Source organism: Paralichthys olivaceus, chromosome 12 (assembly GCF_024713975.1).
Source record: "Paralichthys olivaceus isolate ysfri-2021 chromosome 12, ASM2471397v2, whole genome shotgun sequence".
Taxonomy (NCBI): Eukaryota; Metazoa; Chordata; class Actinopteri; order Pleuronectiformes; family Paralichthyidae; genus Paralichthys; species Paralichthys olivaceus.
Window position 1 is genome coordinate 10,408,883 of NC_091104.1, and position 15,723 is coordinate 10,424,605.

The 15,723-nt window shown below is 39.8% G+C and overlaps 1 protein-coding gene across 2 annotated transcripts; it reads right to left on the reverse strand.

Annotated features, from left to right (window-relative positions):
* Positions 1 to 159: 159 nt before the first annotated feature.
* Positions 160 to 15,274, reverse strand: LOC109636333 (phospholipase B1, membrane-associated). Of its 2 annotated transcripts, XM_020097972.2 has the most exons (43): positions 15,139 to 15,274; positions 14,533 to 14,687; positions 13,273 to 13,331; positions 13,124 to 13,187; positions 12,924 to 12,987; positions 12,802 to 12,836; positions 12,233 to 12,299; positions 12,107 to 12,155; positions 11,515 to 11,580; positions 11,341 to 11,406; positions 11,214 to 11,269; positions 11,033 to 11,102; positions 10,709 to 10,816; positions 10,539 to 10,592; positions 10,083 to 10,130; positions 9,722 to 9,926; positions 9,571 to 9,629; positions 9,370 to 9,443; positions 9,228 to 9,271; positions 8,993 to 9,101; positions 8,840 to 8,891; positions 8,668 to 8,748; positions 8,235 to 8,300; positions 8,043 to 8,143; positions 7,870 to 7,951; positions 7,058 to 7,162; positions 6,869 to 6,964; positions 6,697 to 6,768; positions 6,519 to 6,596; positions 5,905 to 5,965; positions 5,759 to 5,817; positions 4,916 to 4,983; positions 4,792 to 4,835; positions 4,564 to 4,663; positions 4,428 to 4,479; positions 4,220 to 4,300; positions 3,362 to 3,427; positions 3,119 to 3,213; positions 2,803 to 2,884; positions 2,590 to 2,694; positions 2,390 to 2,485; positions 2,179 to 2,253; positions 160 to 2,095 (listed from the first exon to the last, which is right to left on the reverse strand). In XM_020097972.2, the coding sequence occupies exons 2-43, from the start codon at positions 14,594 to 14,596 to the stop codon at positions 1,832 to 1,834; spliced, it is 3,342 nt and encodes a 1,113-aa protein (XP_019953531.2). In that variant the 5' UTR covers positions 14,597 to 14,687; positions 15,139 to 15,274; the 3' UTR covers positions 160 to 1,831. The 2 variants fall into 2 exon arrangements, with proteins under 2 accessions (XP_019953531.2, XP_069391209.1); XM_069535108.1 differs by lacking the exon at positions 15,139 to 15,274 and having other exon boundaries at positions 14,533 to 14,762.
* Positions 15,275 to 15,723: the final 449 nt, after the last annotated feature.

The window sequence follows — 15,723 nt, forward strand, 5'->3', positions numbered from 1 at the left end:
ACATCTGCACTGATATTCAGGAATATTCACATCTTTACCTTTATCAGCACGAGTCAGTATCAATTAAAGGGATAGTTCACCCAAACAATGAACTGGTCCTTTAAAATCAAAATTTTAAATAATCAAAAGTTTAATAAGTTGGAATCAAAACTAATATGATAAGATAAGATAAGATACTCCTTTATTAGTCCCACATCTGGGAAATGTGCAGTATAATATGAAGTAATAAGTAACATGCAATACTTAAGTGTAAGGAATATTAAAATAAAGAAATATATTTTCCTCCTTCATACGAGTAATTACACACACATACACAATCTGTTGAAACTGCTCTGCCCATTTTCTACAACATTAATTTACCATAGACAGACTTTGTTGAGATTGTCAGAAACAATAGTATTCTTATTATATGATCACAAGCAAAGGTGTTTTTGCACTGAGATACACTACATTGAGAAATGTTTCTACATTTTTTAGCTACATACCTCAATTTTAGAAACCTCTGTTAACATAATTAAGTCCAGTACAACACCATCAATGGGAAACATATAACTGAATGAACACCTCTCTGACAGCGTCTAATAAAACCCTGATCATCAGGAATCATTAAAGTTTACAAGGTTGTATTATATTGTAGCAGATTGTACAGATGTACCTAATAAAGTGGACAATGAAATTTTTGTTTAATCTGTACCAGCAGATTTTATTTTTAAAGTGATGGTGAACTTTAGGGAAAGTAAGAATAACAGTACATGAGTACACTCCAAAACTTTACATAAGTAGAACACTTAAGTAAATGTACAGCCCAATACTGTATGTTTAACAGAAGCAGACAGTGGCTTTAGTCACTTTATGGAGGTCATAAATCAAGCCCCTTTTATGTTTTATCAGCAGGTTACATCACTGATAAAGCTAATAAATGCAGGCTGATGTGTGCTGTGCTCGGAGCCCAGTCACTCAAGCGTGGGTGCTTTGTGTCATTTATGATGGGGTGACATTCTGGATTTAATGTCTATCTAAAATAAACACCATTAAAGGTTTTGATGGTGATGGTTGACTGGTCAGACAGGCGACATCCTCAGTTGTTTTCAGTTGGACCAACTACAACATTTATATTTGCCTTGATAAAGCTTGATACAACAGTGAAGTAAAAAAAGTGAAGGGAACCATCGGGGCAGCTATGCTCACAAGGTAGAGAGGGTCGTCCACTAATAAGAAGGTCCGTGGTTTGATTCCCAGCTCCTGCATTGCAATGTGCAAGATATTGAACCCAAAATTGCCCATGATGCTTGCCCTGTGTGGTAGAAGAAGTGCTGAATGAATGTGTGTGTATGGGTGAATGTGACTTGTAAAGAGCTTTGAGTGGTTGATAAGCCTGAAAATCTCTACATTAGTACACTCAATTTGCCATAAGCATCCTTCACAAGGACAAAATATGCTAATTTCACGGTAGTGGAGAGAATGTGGACTTAAATGCAGGAGCGAGGCAAGAGGCAGGTCCAATTAAAAAAAAACCATAGGAAACAAACAAAGCAACAAATCTGGATCAGGATCTTGAAGCTGAAAGAGACTGAACAGACAACTCGACAAAAACAGAACTGAGGAATTGACTTAAATAAAACTGAACTGAAACAGGAAACCCCAAACTAAAACAGATGCTTACATGTCTCACTGACATTTTTCCACCTCTGAGCCAGTAATGTTTGCTGTGGTTCAAGGACAATAATTAACTTGTATAGACAGAGCAGACAGGCCTATCCTATCACCGCCAACAATGTCCTTTCTACTTCCATCGTAAATGACGCTCTGTCATTTCTCCTCTTTTGACTCTTTAAAGCCCAGTGCACCTCATTTCCTCCTCCATCCTCTTCCTGCCTCCCTTGTCTCTGCAGAAGAAAAAGAGCCAGGTAGCAACACAGCCAATCAGAAGGCCAACAACGGCAAGGACGGCTGCAAGCCAAATGGCCACGCTGTTCGAGCAGTCAGGGTTGAGGGGCAGGGGCTTGCTGAGCGTCGTGGAGCTGTCGGATGTGGGAGCTGGAGGGATGGTTGGACTAGAGAAGCTGTTCTCCTTTGTGAAGATGTATGGATGCTCCTGAAAAACACAAGTGAATCATACACTTCCACTTCCATGGATTGTCAAATCAATCACAAGTGGGTCAACAGCAGCTTTCTTACCTTAGTGGGGCATTTGAGGTTATTTCTGGCATTTGTGAAATCGTTGTATGTCTGTTTTTTACCCACTGGCTCCAACTATAGTGGGGAAACAGAAATGTTTCAGTTCAGATCGTGACCTAAGTGCAGGGAGAGGTTGTAATTTAAACTGACTTCGTCCAAAGCCTTCCTCTGTCCAACTCGATTACTTTACTGTCCATGTGGCCACACTCACCATGTTATTCCATAGAGCTGCAGCCATGCCAGCATGTCCCTGTTCACTGAAATGGAAACAGTCCTCAGAGAAGTAGGTGTTATCAACTCTGCCATCCTGGAGAGGAAAAAATACAGAATCAGTGTTTGCAGCAAAAAGACTTATTTACTCTCCTAAATCTAAAATAGTCCTTACATTAAGGAAGGAGACAAGTAACTTACAGCATTCAAAGGAATGATAGAGTTTTGAAAAAAGGGCTGAACAACCACAGCAAAGTCCTCTCTGCCCTCATAGCGGCCTCCGTACACCACCTTTTCCGTCTCCATCTGGAAGGAAAAACACAAATACTGACGTTGCAACAAGCAACATAATGATGTCTCCTCAGATTGTCAGAGAGAAAAGAAAATCAGTCCTCGTCGTTCTCGTCAGCTCACCTGAATTTCCCGATTGATCCGTTGGACTTCAGCAAGCTCTAGAGAATCCTCTTCTGTTTGCAAGAAGCATGGGCATGCCATCCTGAGGAGGAGAAGTGGAGATCAAGATCAATAAAAAGCTTAATAATCACTGCTTCTGATGCAATCAACTGTATATTATGATATCTGTGGAAGACCTAGTCCTTTATTGAGCATCATATTATTACATATTCCTGTTGTGACAAGTTATGACATCAATATTTAGACATCTGCCTCAGACACAGAGTATTTGGTTCAATGTGCAATTGATTTGGCATGAGTGGATCGACAAGCGTACGGTTGTATATAGTTGCACCCAAGACTGTCCCTTTTGACTCTGCGAAGGCCTTTGAGTTCCAAGATCTCCATGACATTGACTATAGTCCTGGGAACCTTCGGACAAAAGAAAGAACGATACGACTTTTACACTGTTTCAAAGAATTCAATTCAATTGATCCTTTTTGGGCATCAATGTTAAAGTTAACACTGCCTTTTTTCAGTGTAGGATCTCTGGTGGTATTTATGGCACAATCCGATTTACCTCTTTGTACAAAATGTCCAAGCTTGTCATCATGTGGTGGCTGTAGTTCTGAGGCGACAGAGAGGCCTGTAGGTTTGAGACACACAATGCACATTTATCAAATCACAGTCAATACATGTACACATAAAACTACTCATGCCTGCGATATACAGGGTGGCAGGGTGGGGCGGTACAGCGCTGTCACCCCACAGTAAGATGGTTTCCAGTTCGAATCCCTGTTCAGACAGGGGCTTTTCTGTGTGGCTGTTGCATGTTCTCTATGAGCTGTCACTATCACAATCTCAGAGCTCTTAGTCGTAAATTGGTGCTCTGCTTGATATTTTGTTGCAAATCCCAAACATTAAAGAGAGAGAAATCCCCATCAGAAATGGAGAGAAAGGAAATGGAGGCAAGACGAGAAAAGAGAATGGGAGCGAGGGAGAGAGAGAGAGAGAGAGAGAGAGACGGAGGGAGGGAGACAGGATGAAGAGAGTCTGGGTTGACTTCAGTGTTGTTTATGCCTCTCAGAGAACAAGGCCCGCCACTGTGGCCTCGTGTGCTTGTTTAATTCAGACAGAGGCCTGAGCTGGAGGAGGGGGCTGTTTTGTGTGAAGTGACAGAATGTGCTCATTGAGGAGAAACCACGTCTGCTCTCATCTCACTCTGACACGATAAAACAATTAGGGGGAGGGCTGCTCAAAAAAAGCTTGATTGTTCTGCTCCGGTGCTCGGGCTACGTTTTGGAGAGTGATATCATGAGACAGCTCCACACAGGACACGTTTAACCACTGAGGGGGGGAGAGACAGCTCTGACAAAAACGCCCCTGCGTCCATCGGCTCGTCCTGCATTTCCTGTGACGACTTCTTAAAGCAGCTCACCGGGTCGTGGCAGTACTGACACAGGTCATTGCCTCCGATGAAGAGGGTCACCAGCTTCCAGTCATTGTTGAAATCCACTGACTGTTTGCATTAAATGGATGGAGAGAGAATCGCAGAGACAGAGAGGGAACAAAGATTATTCACTTGTTTCTCTTGTGCATTTCTTTAACGTGAAACCAGTGCATGCGTTAGAAAATGTTAAACTCACAGAATCCTTTTTCAGAAGATCAACCAGATTTCGGACCTGCCCTGGGACTCCTCTGTAGAGAATCATAGACAGTCACGAGCGCACAAAACATTTGAGAGGGAACAATTTGAACCTGATAACAAATCAATACACTCACGATATTTTTGCCCCTGATACGGCCACATTGAAGCCAGTCTGTTTGCCATTTTCTCCCATTGACATTCCCTTGATTTGAGGATTGAACTTCTTTAGAATATCTGATGCAAATTAAAAATAAGAAGAGTGAATAACAATGCTAGCTGTGTTCCAGTCCACCTCTGTCATCTTGTGGTGCTACTGTGCATTACACTTTAATAAAGGTGCTATAGAAACCAAGGAGACTTACTGGGTAATGTTGTGACAGTCTCAAGAGTGTCGTCTCCTCCAATGCTTGTTAATGGAAAACAAATAATGAATAAAAAATGTGCATGATGAAATGCACATGATTTTGCTGTTGCACAGTCTCTCACCTCCATGAAACTCCTTTGTACTCAGTTTTGAGCTGCATCAGATTCTTTGCCTTTGCACCAAAACCAGTCTACAAAAGAGATGCAGACATAATTTTCATCATCATCCTTTAATTGCTTTCCTACTGTTTCTCCCTCTGACTCATTAAATTGATAATGCACTCTCTGCTTATACATTTACATGATTAATCAAGTGATATAATTGATCCAGCATTGATCCATCTCCACCGGCTTTATATGACAAGTTGTGTTTTGTAGAAATAATGTGCACAGCACGATGCACACAACTTAAAAGGCACAACAAGAAATTATGTTTGTATTAGTTGCAAAATAATCCTCAGAGAATAAAAAATAGACTATAGCGATAAAAGTAAGTTGCATAAGCTCATAAAAAATGCAAACACACAAAACAGACACATGAAAACACAGTAATGTGCATCAGAGACTAACTTGGTGCACATGGTGCCTTTTCAAGTGTTTTTTAATGATTCTTCAGCATGACTATGGATTCAACATCTTAGATGCTACAGCCTCAAAATTTGATCACAAGTCTTTAGACGGGTGCATGGGATCTGTAATACATTTAAATTACTGGACCTGAGAGAGTGAGCGGACGAATAAGGGTGGAGTGAATCAGTTAGGTGTGCAGGGGCCTGATGGTGCAGCGATCGATTTGTGAGATTGAGAATTTTGAATTGAATTCTGCATGTGACGGTAAGGATGTAATAAAAGCCAAAGCAAAAGAAAACAAAGATGCTTATAAAAGATCTGCATTGATTGATGGATCGCTGGTGAAAGTGCAATGGAAGACAAGTGAAAGGGGGAATAAAAGTAGCGGGATCTCACCGTTAGAGAGTCGCCCAGAGCGGCCACCACCTTGACGTCTGCTGGCCGTACCCTGTGAACTAACAGAGCATCAACGTGAGCACACGCTGCATCAAACCCTTGTCTCTCACTTCCTGTCACGGCTGAGTGACATCATGTGACTTTACCTGAAGAGGGCACAGAGTTGGACGGAGCCGTGTCGACACAGGAGAAGTCACTTCCCCAGTTCTACAGAACGACAGAGACGTGTTTTAGGCATTTGTAGTGGTAATGTATTGCTTGCCATCGTGCACCAGCTCCATGGTTATTATGGTGGAAGTTTTCTGGAAGCTGGTGAGAGGAGAACTCAGGCAGCAGCTGACGTCTTATGCAAAAGAGTTTAATGTTGACTTGACTCATCAAAGAGACAAGAAGCTGGAACAATATACAAACGCTAACAGAGTAACATGAGCAAGTGTCACCCCCGAGTCTAGAACAAGATGGTTAGAAAGGCTTCTGCTGTCACTCTCGATGTTACACGTAGGGGTTCGCATCCAATCGGACAGTTAAGCCTAAAGCATGCATTCCTAAATCACGTTGTGTCTTCCCACTGGTGTTACACACAAAAGAATTGGAGTTGTTGCCGCTCTGTCTGGGGCATCTGAATTAGATATAGTTGTCCTTTTATCTTAAACCTGACCTTGGGTATTGCTTGGACAGAGAAGAGAGAACGTGTGGACTCTATTCTCCTACTGTACTGATGCAATGTGTGAGGACAGTCAAAAATTCCTTTATGACTTACATTAACAGGAGGAGGAGTGGGTGGAGGACCTGGGAAGGTGTAGTTGCTGTTGACTGCGGTCCTGAAGAATGGGCTGGTCTAATGAAGAAATTATAAACATAAGAATGTGTATACATAAAATCCATTAGATACACATATTGTGTTGTTTCTGATCAAATGCTGCTGAAAGCCACGTTACCTCAGAGGGACACTTCAAATCGATGCAGTCTTTAAAGTCATGTGAAGAAGTCTTGTTTCCCACTGGCTCTAACTGAGGGATAATAAAAGTGGGAGATTTATTTTGAATCAGGGAGAAGAAACAGAATTCAAAATGCAAAGTAAGAAATGTCTTTTTGTGAAGTAAGTCACACCATGTTGTTCCAGAGAGCTCGAGCCATGACAGTGTGAGCTTTCTGGCTCAGGTGAAAACAGTCGGGGGCGAAATAAGAGCGATCAGGACTGCCATCCTTTAAAAAAAAAAGAAGGGATGAGATTTTTAAACATACTAAAATGAATGAAAACACAATTCTATATCATGTTTCAAGTTTGTCAGCTTTTACCTCTAAAGTGGGGATGGTTGTCTCTCTCAGCATGGGCTGCAGGACCACGGTGAAGTTGTTGTGTGTGTCGTAGCGACCAGTGTCAACCAGCTCTCTCATGACACGCTGCAAGGAAACACAGACAAAACAACATTTTTGTTTCTTTATTTACATGTAAATGATTTTATTCCACCTTGTTTTTCTGCTTTATTCAAAGTCTGACCTGCTCGAAACTACGTCAAGCCGGTGACTGTGAACGGTTTAGCAATTAAGATCAGATAAGCAACATCCTTAGTGTCTTTTGAATGTAATTTTTTGATTAAAAAAGATGTAAATTTAATTCATTCTCTATTGCTTTTTGAGCTGATTATCTATCTCTTGTTTCAATTGCTGCCTTTTCTAATTTCCAGTTTCTGCATTTCTCTTTTCTAGATACATTCAGTTTATTATTCTAAGTTAATTATTTTCTTGTCACATATATATGCAGTGTTTCTCCTTTTGCAGCACAAACGTTGCTCATCTGATGATGATTGATCAAGTTCAGAAGCAAAATCCAATGATAAAAGAAAAAATTTACAAACTGTATAGTCTCATTAAATCTAAAATCACTTTATCCCACTTAATTACTTGTTTGAGAACTTTGTTTAATTCAAAGTCTGTCCAGCAAATCACTGAAGTTTTAAAAATCTAATTCATTCAGTGTTTTCAGTCAGCAAATATGAATGAGATGCAGTGTGAAAGCTGCATATCAGCACTGTGAGCTGCTTTTCTCAGCTTGTCTTGACACATTTTTCTTTTTTTAATCAATATTTGTTTTGTCACTATAGAAATACCTGATATTCCCTACTGAAGTCATTGGCCTTCTGCAGTGCAGCGGACCCTTCTTTAGGTTTCATTATACAGGGACAAATATAACTGAAACACAAACATCAAAACTGTTCAGTGATGAGTTGCTCATGTTTTATTTTTGATCAAACTGTGTCTTACAAAACCAAAACTCACTAACCCTACAAACCAGGTGGGACAGCCCAGAGACTTATCACTGTTCAGATCACGCAGCGGCACAATGTGTAAGAGCTCCACCAGGTTAACAATGGCACGGGGCACCTGGGTAAGAACGAAACATAAAGTTCATAGTCTGTCTGTAGTTTATGATACTGAAATGCTCCTGTGAGAGTAAGATGGTGAAAACATATACTTCACTGTGCAGGATGTCCAGAGCCTGGCGGATACGATTGGCCACATTCCTGGGCGAGAAATAAACCTGTGGAGAGAAGCACAAACTGTGAATTTATTATTGATTCCAAATTAATCCCAAATCAGTCAACAACTATTGTGATAATGAATGAATCATTTGAGTAAGGTGGTAGATCAATACGAGCAATGCATCACATCTGACACAGTGTGGAGATGAATAAAAATGTCAAATTAATGAATAATGATAAAAGCCCAAAACTAATTGCACTTAATGTTTTGGATGATTAAAATAAAAATTGTTGAAATGTCAACAGATTGTGGATCAACATTTTTGTCCTCTGTGATAAATTTAATTTAATTCAACAATCATATATAAATTAGGAAAAGAAAATTAAAGTATGACAACAGTCTTGATAAAATATAAGAGTGCTTACACTGTTTAAGCAGAAGTCACATATGTCATTGCCTCCAATAAACATAGTGATCACTTTCCAGTCATTAATGAAATCAATGCGCTGTAAAGATAATAGGTACAATTAGCAATCATGAAAATAAAACTGAGACAAAGTTCACCCAAGGTTCAACTGTCGTTCACCACAGCCTTACCGAATCGTTTTTCATTTTGTCCACCAAGATGTTCACCTGTTGCACCATATTACTGAGAACAGGATGAGAAAAGTGTGTATTCATTCTTCTGATGTGCTCATTATAAGTTCTGGTCAGGTTTTACTTGACAGGATTAAAAGAAAAGTGACCGACCTGCTCTTCCCTCCCGCCACAGCCTGGTTGAGGAAGGCCTTGGGATTGTACTGTTTACCTATTCCCTCTGAGAAGCCGGTCAGTGAGGGGTTAAACTCCCTCAGGATATCTGCAAAACCACAAACACAGACAAGCTTAGTGCCGCAGTTGGCTCATGGTTGTATAAAAATAAGTCAAATGTAATTTTTTTATTCCATTTAATTTGGTAAAATTACAGAAAATAAGTGAAACGTACTTGGCAGAGTTGTTACCGTGGTGATGTTTTCATCCCCACCGATGCTGAAAGATGCAGAAACAGTTTTTTTACGTCACAGAATCACCAAATGAATTCCCACACTGTTAAAAATGTGACCCGGGTGAACTTTACATTATCTTACCTCCAGGACAGCCCCCTGTACTCATTAATCACTAACAGAAGGTTGTCTACCTTTGCTCCCACACCATTGGCTGCCTGCAGAGAGAGGTCACATACTGAGAGCATGAAAAAAACCTATCTATCTATCTATCTATCATCCATCCATCCATCTATCCATCCATGTTTGTACGCCTTTTATTATTAGGAGAATGAAAATACTCACTGTAATAGAATCACCCACCGCTGCCACCACCTTGATATCTCCAGGTCTGAGTTCATGCACTGCACAGGAAGTAAATATATAAGTATATATTATATATTTCCATATACATGAATCAGCAGAATAAAGAATAAGAGCAAAAGATATTCTCTACCTGAAGTTGGTGTGGTGGGAGATGGACTGCGGTCTGTGCAGGGTATCTCTGTCCCCATAACCTGAGAGCAGTTTGCCGTCTTGCTGCTGTAGAGCTGCCGCTGAATTTCAAGACTTCTAGGGTCTGTTAGTGAGGAGGCTTTGTTGTTGAGTGTCGTTACTCTGTCAGAGCGGGAATTGGTCTGTGTCCTCAGGAAAGGTCGTTCCTGAGACGAGAGTGGAAAAGAAAGTGAGACAATAGTTCTTGAATCTTATTTTATTATTATTTATAAGTTTCTTTAGGACACGTTTTGGATCAAAGGCTGGAAACAAACCACAGTAACAGCTGACTGAAAACAGTGTTTAGCAATGGCGGGCCTTACCTGGGTGGGGCAAGGAATAGCGATGACACCTTTGGTCATTGGCTGCAGCTGGAGGAGGAAACGTGACGATTGGTTAAGACTTTTAGGTTCAGGTGGGGCCATCCTGTTTAGCCAATAACCACAGAGCGCCTAATAGTGCTGATTACACAACTCGTGTTTATAATGCTCAGTGAACAATGAACGGAGAAAGACATCATTTAGATAATCCCACCAAGTTAATCTTTACATCTCTTATCTACTCCCAGGTCAGAGCAACAAGCGTTTACTGTAGTAATTGTTCCATCGCACTTTTGTTGGGAGGGATCATAGAGACTTGTTTCATTTTACAACTCAGACGCAGGGTCGATGTCGCTGTCAGATCAAAGTAAAGATCAACGTCGAAGATTTTCAACATTCTGCTTTGTCATTCTGCACGTTTTAATTTGCCATTCGTTACTTTGGATTTTAGGAATTTACCATGTTTGTCCAAAGCTGAATAGCAAGTTGGTTTATGTCAGAGCCCATGTTGTCCTGCAAAGAAACACAAGACATGTGCTCGTTACACATGAGCCATTTCAAGGGAAGCTTTGTTTACCATATAGTTATCTTATTGTTATGGCATCTTGAAATATATTTCCTTTACTTACAGAATCTGAGCGGGGTTCGAGGATGACTGGGGCAGACTGTTGCATGACAGAGAAGTCTGACCTGTTGCTGTGCCACCTTGGATTTTCAAAAACACCACTTAGAGAATCCTGAATACACATAAGGCGGATAATTCATAATTGTTATGATAACTTTATTTATATGGCACCTTTCAAAGCAGTCATTATAAAGTGCTTCACAGAAAGAACAAATACAAAACCAGAGAATACAACAATCTAAGACAATAAGAAAAAGATATTATTTAAATCAAAAAACTGAAAATACTATACAAGACTTGAACATGAGCCAGAAGCAAAAGTTTCTACCTGCAGCGTTTTTAGAAGAATTGCTTTCTGTAGCCTTTGGTTTATGCTTTCATCTTTCAAACAGTCACAACTGCAACACAAAAAGGGAAAAACACATCTGACATCTTTTACAAAGAGCAAGATCATTACTCTATAGATACAGATCATTTCTTTTTATTTCAAAATAAAAGTTATTTCTTACTTGTCCTGCTGGTGATACGTGCTCCACACTGTGACATGGATTAATGCATGATGCAGCTGTAAACATGCACCAAGCATGTTAGTTATTTATTCACAGCAAAATTCTGGTAAACAAAACGCTACCATACCTTTTCTTGCAAGTTCCGCAGAGCTGCCTCCACATCCCGAACAACAGCTTCAACATCCGCAGCAACCTGAGGCAAGAAAGAACAGTCGCATCATGTTATCGTCCATCTATACATCCATTCGCCATACTGCATTAGGTCAAATAACATGATTTTGTATGAAAGAAGGAATCTTACATGTGGTGAGCAGGCACACAAGGAATCTGCCGAGACAAACAGCAGAACAAACTTCCAGCCTGAGACCTGCAACAAAATATGAAGGACAAATATTATATTTCAATAATGTATAAGATGTTTAAAAAGAGCAAAAGTGAGCAAACTCTATCCACTGTCAGACGTTGATAAATGTCTAAAGATTAATTTGTCAAACAGAATATACTGTTCATTACAATTACCATGGAACTGGTTTTCTGTCACCATGAACTTTAATTTGTTTAAAGATGATAAAGAAACAGTTTTAGATGCATATTAATAATTATCCAGGTTCTAGCTGAGACTTAAGAGGATTGCTACTACATGCATGTGTATGGAGGAAGTCTGGTTTGGCCAAAATAAGGACAGACATACTGGTGTTAGTTCATCTCGAATAGAAGAAATACAAGTTTTAAATATAAGAGTCTTGTTAATGTTGCTTGTCCTCCCAAATACAGAATCTGGTCCAAGTATAATTTATTCATATTGTTTTATTCTAATATTTAAGGAGAGTAAACAGAATTCTCTGTAATGTCTACAAAACATTAAACTTTGTTCTGAGAGAGTTAATGTGCACCTGATGTGACAGGGACTGAGACAGTTCTTCCGCTTCCTTCAACAAACTCCTGCAACACAAACACTCTCATATAATAAACAGCATTAAGATGTGTGACCGTTCATCTGTGTGGGATGTGTCTATTACCTGGGTTGCAATGAGTCCTGACCCACGTGATGAGGGATCATTTCAGGGGTAAACATGGAGAGCAACTCTATAAAAGTCACAGACAGTTGTAAAGTAAAGCTACGGTGTGTTTCATCCCTTACAGTACATTCAGACTGAGGATTATGTACAGTGTGATATGTACAGTGTGAGGTAAAATACTTTCATCAGTTCATCACCCGCGTTTACAGCCCTGGTCTTATCCTGAACGATAAACTCGACTAAACTGTCAGATTATTGTTCCCTTGCTTGTTCATCAAAGTGTGCTCTGTATCTGGAGCTTTCTGTGACACGCTCTTGACTTTTAGCTCAAATCCACTCAAAGGTTAATGAGTGACAGAGAAGGATTATTGTGGTTAACTGACACAAAATCCAAGACCAGGACACTAACATGTACTTATTCATTTATTTATTTATATCCATGTACCTGTCATTGTAAAAATGGTAAAATACTTTGTTGAGTCCTCTTGTTATTTTAGATGATTATGTACTTTTGTTTTTCCACTAGTTTGTACAAATACTCAGTGGTGAGAGAGCGCAGTGGGACTTACCAGTTATTCTACTGACCAGGATGGATGCCTCGTGCCTAATTATGAAGACATACACATCTTTAGATACACAATTAAAATATCTCTTAAAAAAGTTTATTGATGTGTCTGCTCTCAGCTCTTACCTGTGAAACAGCGGCACGCCCAACGTGTAAACAGCTGAGATATCGGCAGGTCTGAGAGCGTCGACTGACGGTGAGAAAACAAGTGAATTAAAGCAAAGTTAGGGAACAACACTGCAAAATGAATTTAGATAATTTGGCTTGAATTGAGGGAACTGATCGTGATGTGCTGTCACAGAAATCAATCAAAAGAAAACACCAACCTGAGGAGGATGGAGACGAGGGTCCAGGAGTTGGTGAGCAAAGTACTGACATGTAACTTTCTGCCTGTGACATAAATATGAAAACTCAGACTATTAGTCAGTGTGTGTGAAAAGCAGATAACACTAAAACATGACGGACAGCACCGTACCATCTCTGTGTTTGACTTTTTCGTTGGCTGGTCATTTTCTCCAGCAAGGTAAACAGCATCTACATGTGACATAGGAAACAAATACAGTGAAAAATGTAATACCCAAAGGTCATGCAGTAAAAATTCCCTCTTCTCATCTTGCACTCTTCTTAAAATAATGATGTAGTGAATAAAATGATTAACTTTATTGCACACAACTCATTTCCTTTGTTGAACCACGCCTGGGATCACGTTTCTTTACTTTGCTTCAAGGTTATAACTGATTTGATGAGAATTACCTGACATTACAGCCACTCATTGCTTGTATCATAATCCTGCGTAATAAACTGTGGTGTAATAAACTTTCTGTGTGGTTTAGTCTTTTTGCATTTGATGCCCAAAGTCCTTTCTGCACATTTATACGTAGCGGAGACAAACTTTAACTTTCGTGCGAGTGTTTGTGTTGCAGGAGTTTGTTGAAGGAAGCGGACGAACTGTCTCAGTCCCCGTCACATCAGGTGCACATTAACCCTCTCAGAACAAAGTTTAATGTTTTGTAGAAATTGCAGAGAATTCTGTTTACTCTCCGTGCATTATTGAAAGATAATATTTGTCCTTCATATTTTGTTGCAGGTCTCAGGCTGGAAGATTGTGCACACCACTGTGCACACCATCAGAAAACACATGTATCTTACACAGGTAACACTTTAGGTCACTGTTTAACGTTTATAAGCAGTATATAAACATTTAATGATCTGCTGATTACACATTAAAATGCCATTTTGAGTGCTTATAGTTGGAAACAACTACAACTCATCCACCCATAAGTGGAAACTGTTTTATTAGCAGATATTGAATTCTAATATAGTGAAGCACACATTGTTATATAATGTATGTCTTGAAATAATACGTTACAATTGCTAATCAATTCTGTGCACTAATGAACATACAATTATATTATACTGCTTATAAATGCTAAAATCAAAGGTTACCCTAAGCTCAAACTCTGAAATGCATGAGTTAGACAGCTTCTGCAATGATTACTGTGTAAACTCGTCTAACTCGTGATGCAGAATAACTTACAATATGTGAACATGACCACAACAACCCTACATAAAAAGAGAAAGTGGCTGTGTTTTATCTTTCTCCCCAAACAACCCCAAAGAAATGTATGGTGAAAACTTCAAAAAATTCAGATTCCTCCAATCTGCAACGTGTAATTCAGTTCATTCAATATGTAAACATAACTTTAAATGTGTACAATTATTGCCTGTTCTTTACCTGTAAACTGAGCCCAGGATCCAACAAGGGCTGCCAGGATCAGGAGCGCACATCTCGTCGTCATGATGTAAGCAGAATATTCAGCACCTTCCGCACTGAGGGGGTTTGTGCCGCGTCCTCCTCTTCTCTTCCACTCTCACCGACTGTAAAAGTGCCTGTGTAGAGTGTGGAGAAGAGAGAGTGTGTTCCTGAGAGGGTAGGATGAGGAAAACCACTCTTCGTGCACACTCTTTTATTCTCAGTCATATCTTCCCTTTATCAGTTTATCTGGATAGCAATCGAGCAGATTACAGGTCATTCCTCCCTCTACGTATCTATGAATTGTTTGTCAGTGTGAGGCTGAGTCACCTGCAGTTCATCCACTAGATCTAAAGAATATTCTCATGTTTGTAAACTGACCAACATGAGACCGTGCTTTTAAAACTTGTATCCAATGTGAAGTAGTTTCTATAGGTTTTCTGTTTTAAATGTATCCAATGTATGATCCTAATTGAAAAACAATGTAACTCCCTGGTATCAGGGACCAATAATCAATCTGTAAATCAATCTCAATTTAACAATATCAATATGCAACATTAATATTTATAAAATGAACAGTGCACGCACTCTGTGGCTGAAAGCAGGCAGGGGCCGGTATCTCGTGGCGATGAGCAGGTTTTCTTTGGAGGGACTTGAAGAGGTTCTCTTAGTTACACCAGCGCACACGGAAGAAGGACAGAGATGCAGGGCCGGCTCTGTTCTATTACCTGCGTGCTGCCACAGGCACCTCCTGGGGGGTCACGGGGGGCCTGTTTGCTCTCAGCCAGAGGCCAGAGCCTGAATTTAAACCATAGACTGTATTTTAAAAGTTCAGTTCTCTGACATTTACTCTTTTTCTGACATTATTAGTCGCTGGAGATGCATTTTACACTTTTACTGTTGGTTTGTTCTAATTAGCTTTGAGTTCATCATGCTTAAGGTTGATTCTGATTCTTAAGGTTGAACTGTCAAACCTGAAGTTCACTTTTACTTTAAGAGTAAAGTCCAAAGCCTGGAGGCCAGGAGCCATTATTAATCACAGTTCCTGTAGCAGCTCATTCTGTTCCGATGTCTCTTCATGTGCTGCAGATTAGAACACAGTGTTAAAGATTGTGCTAATATTACAACTCATTACTTCTCTGAAATATAATTTGGACATGTGCACCACTGCTT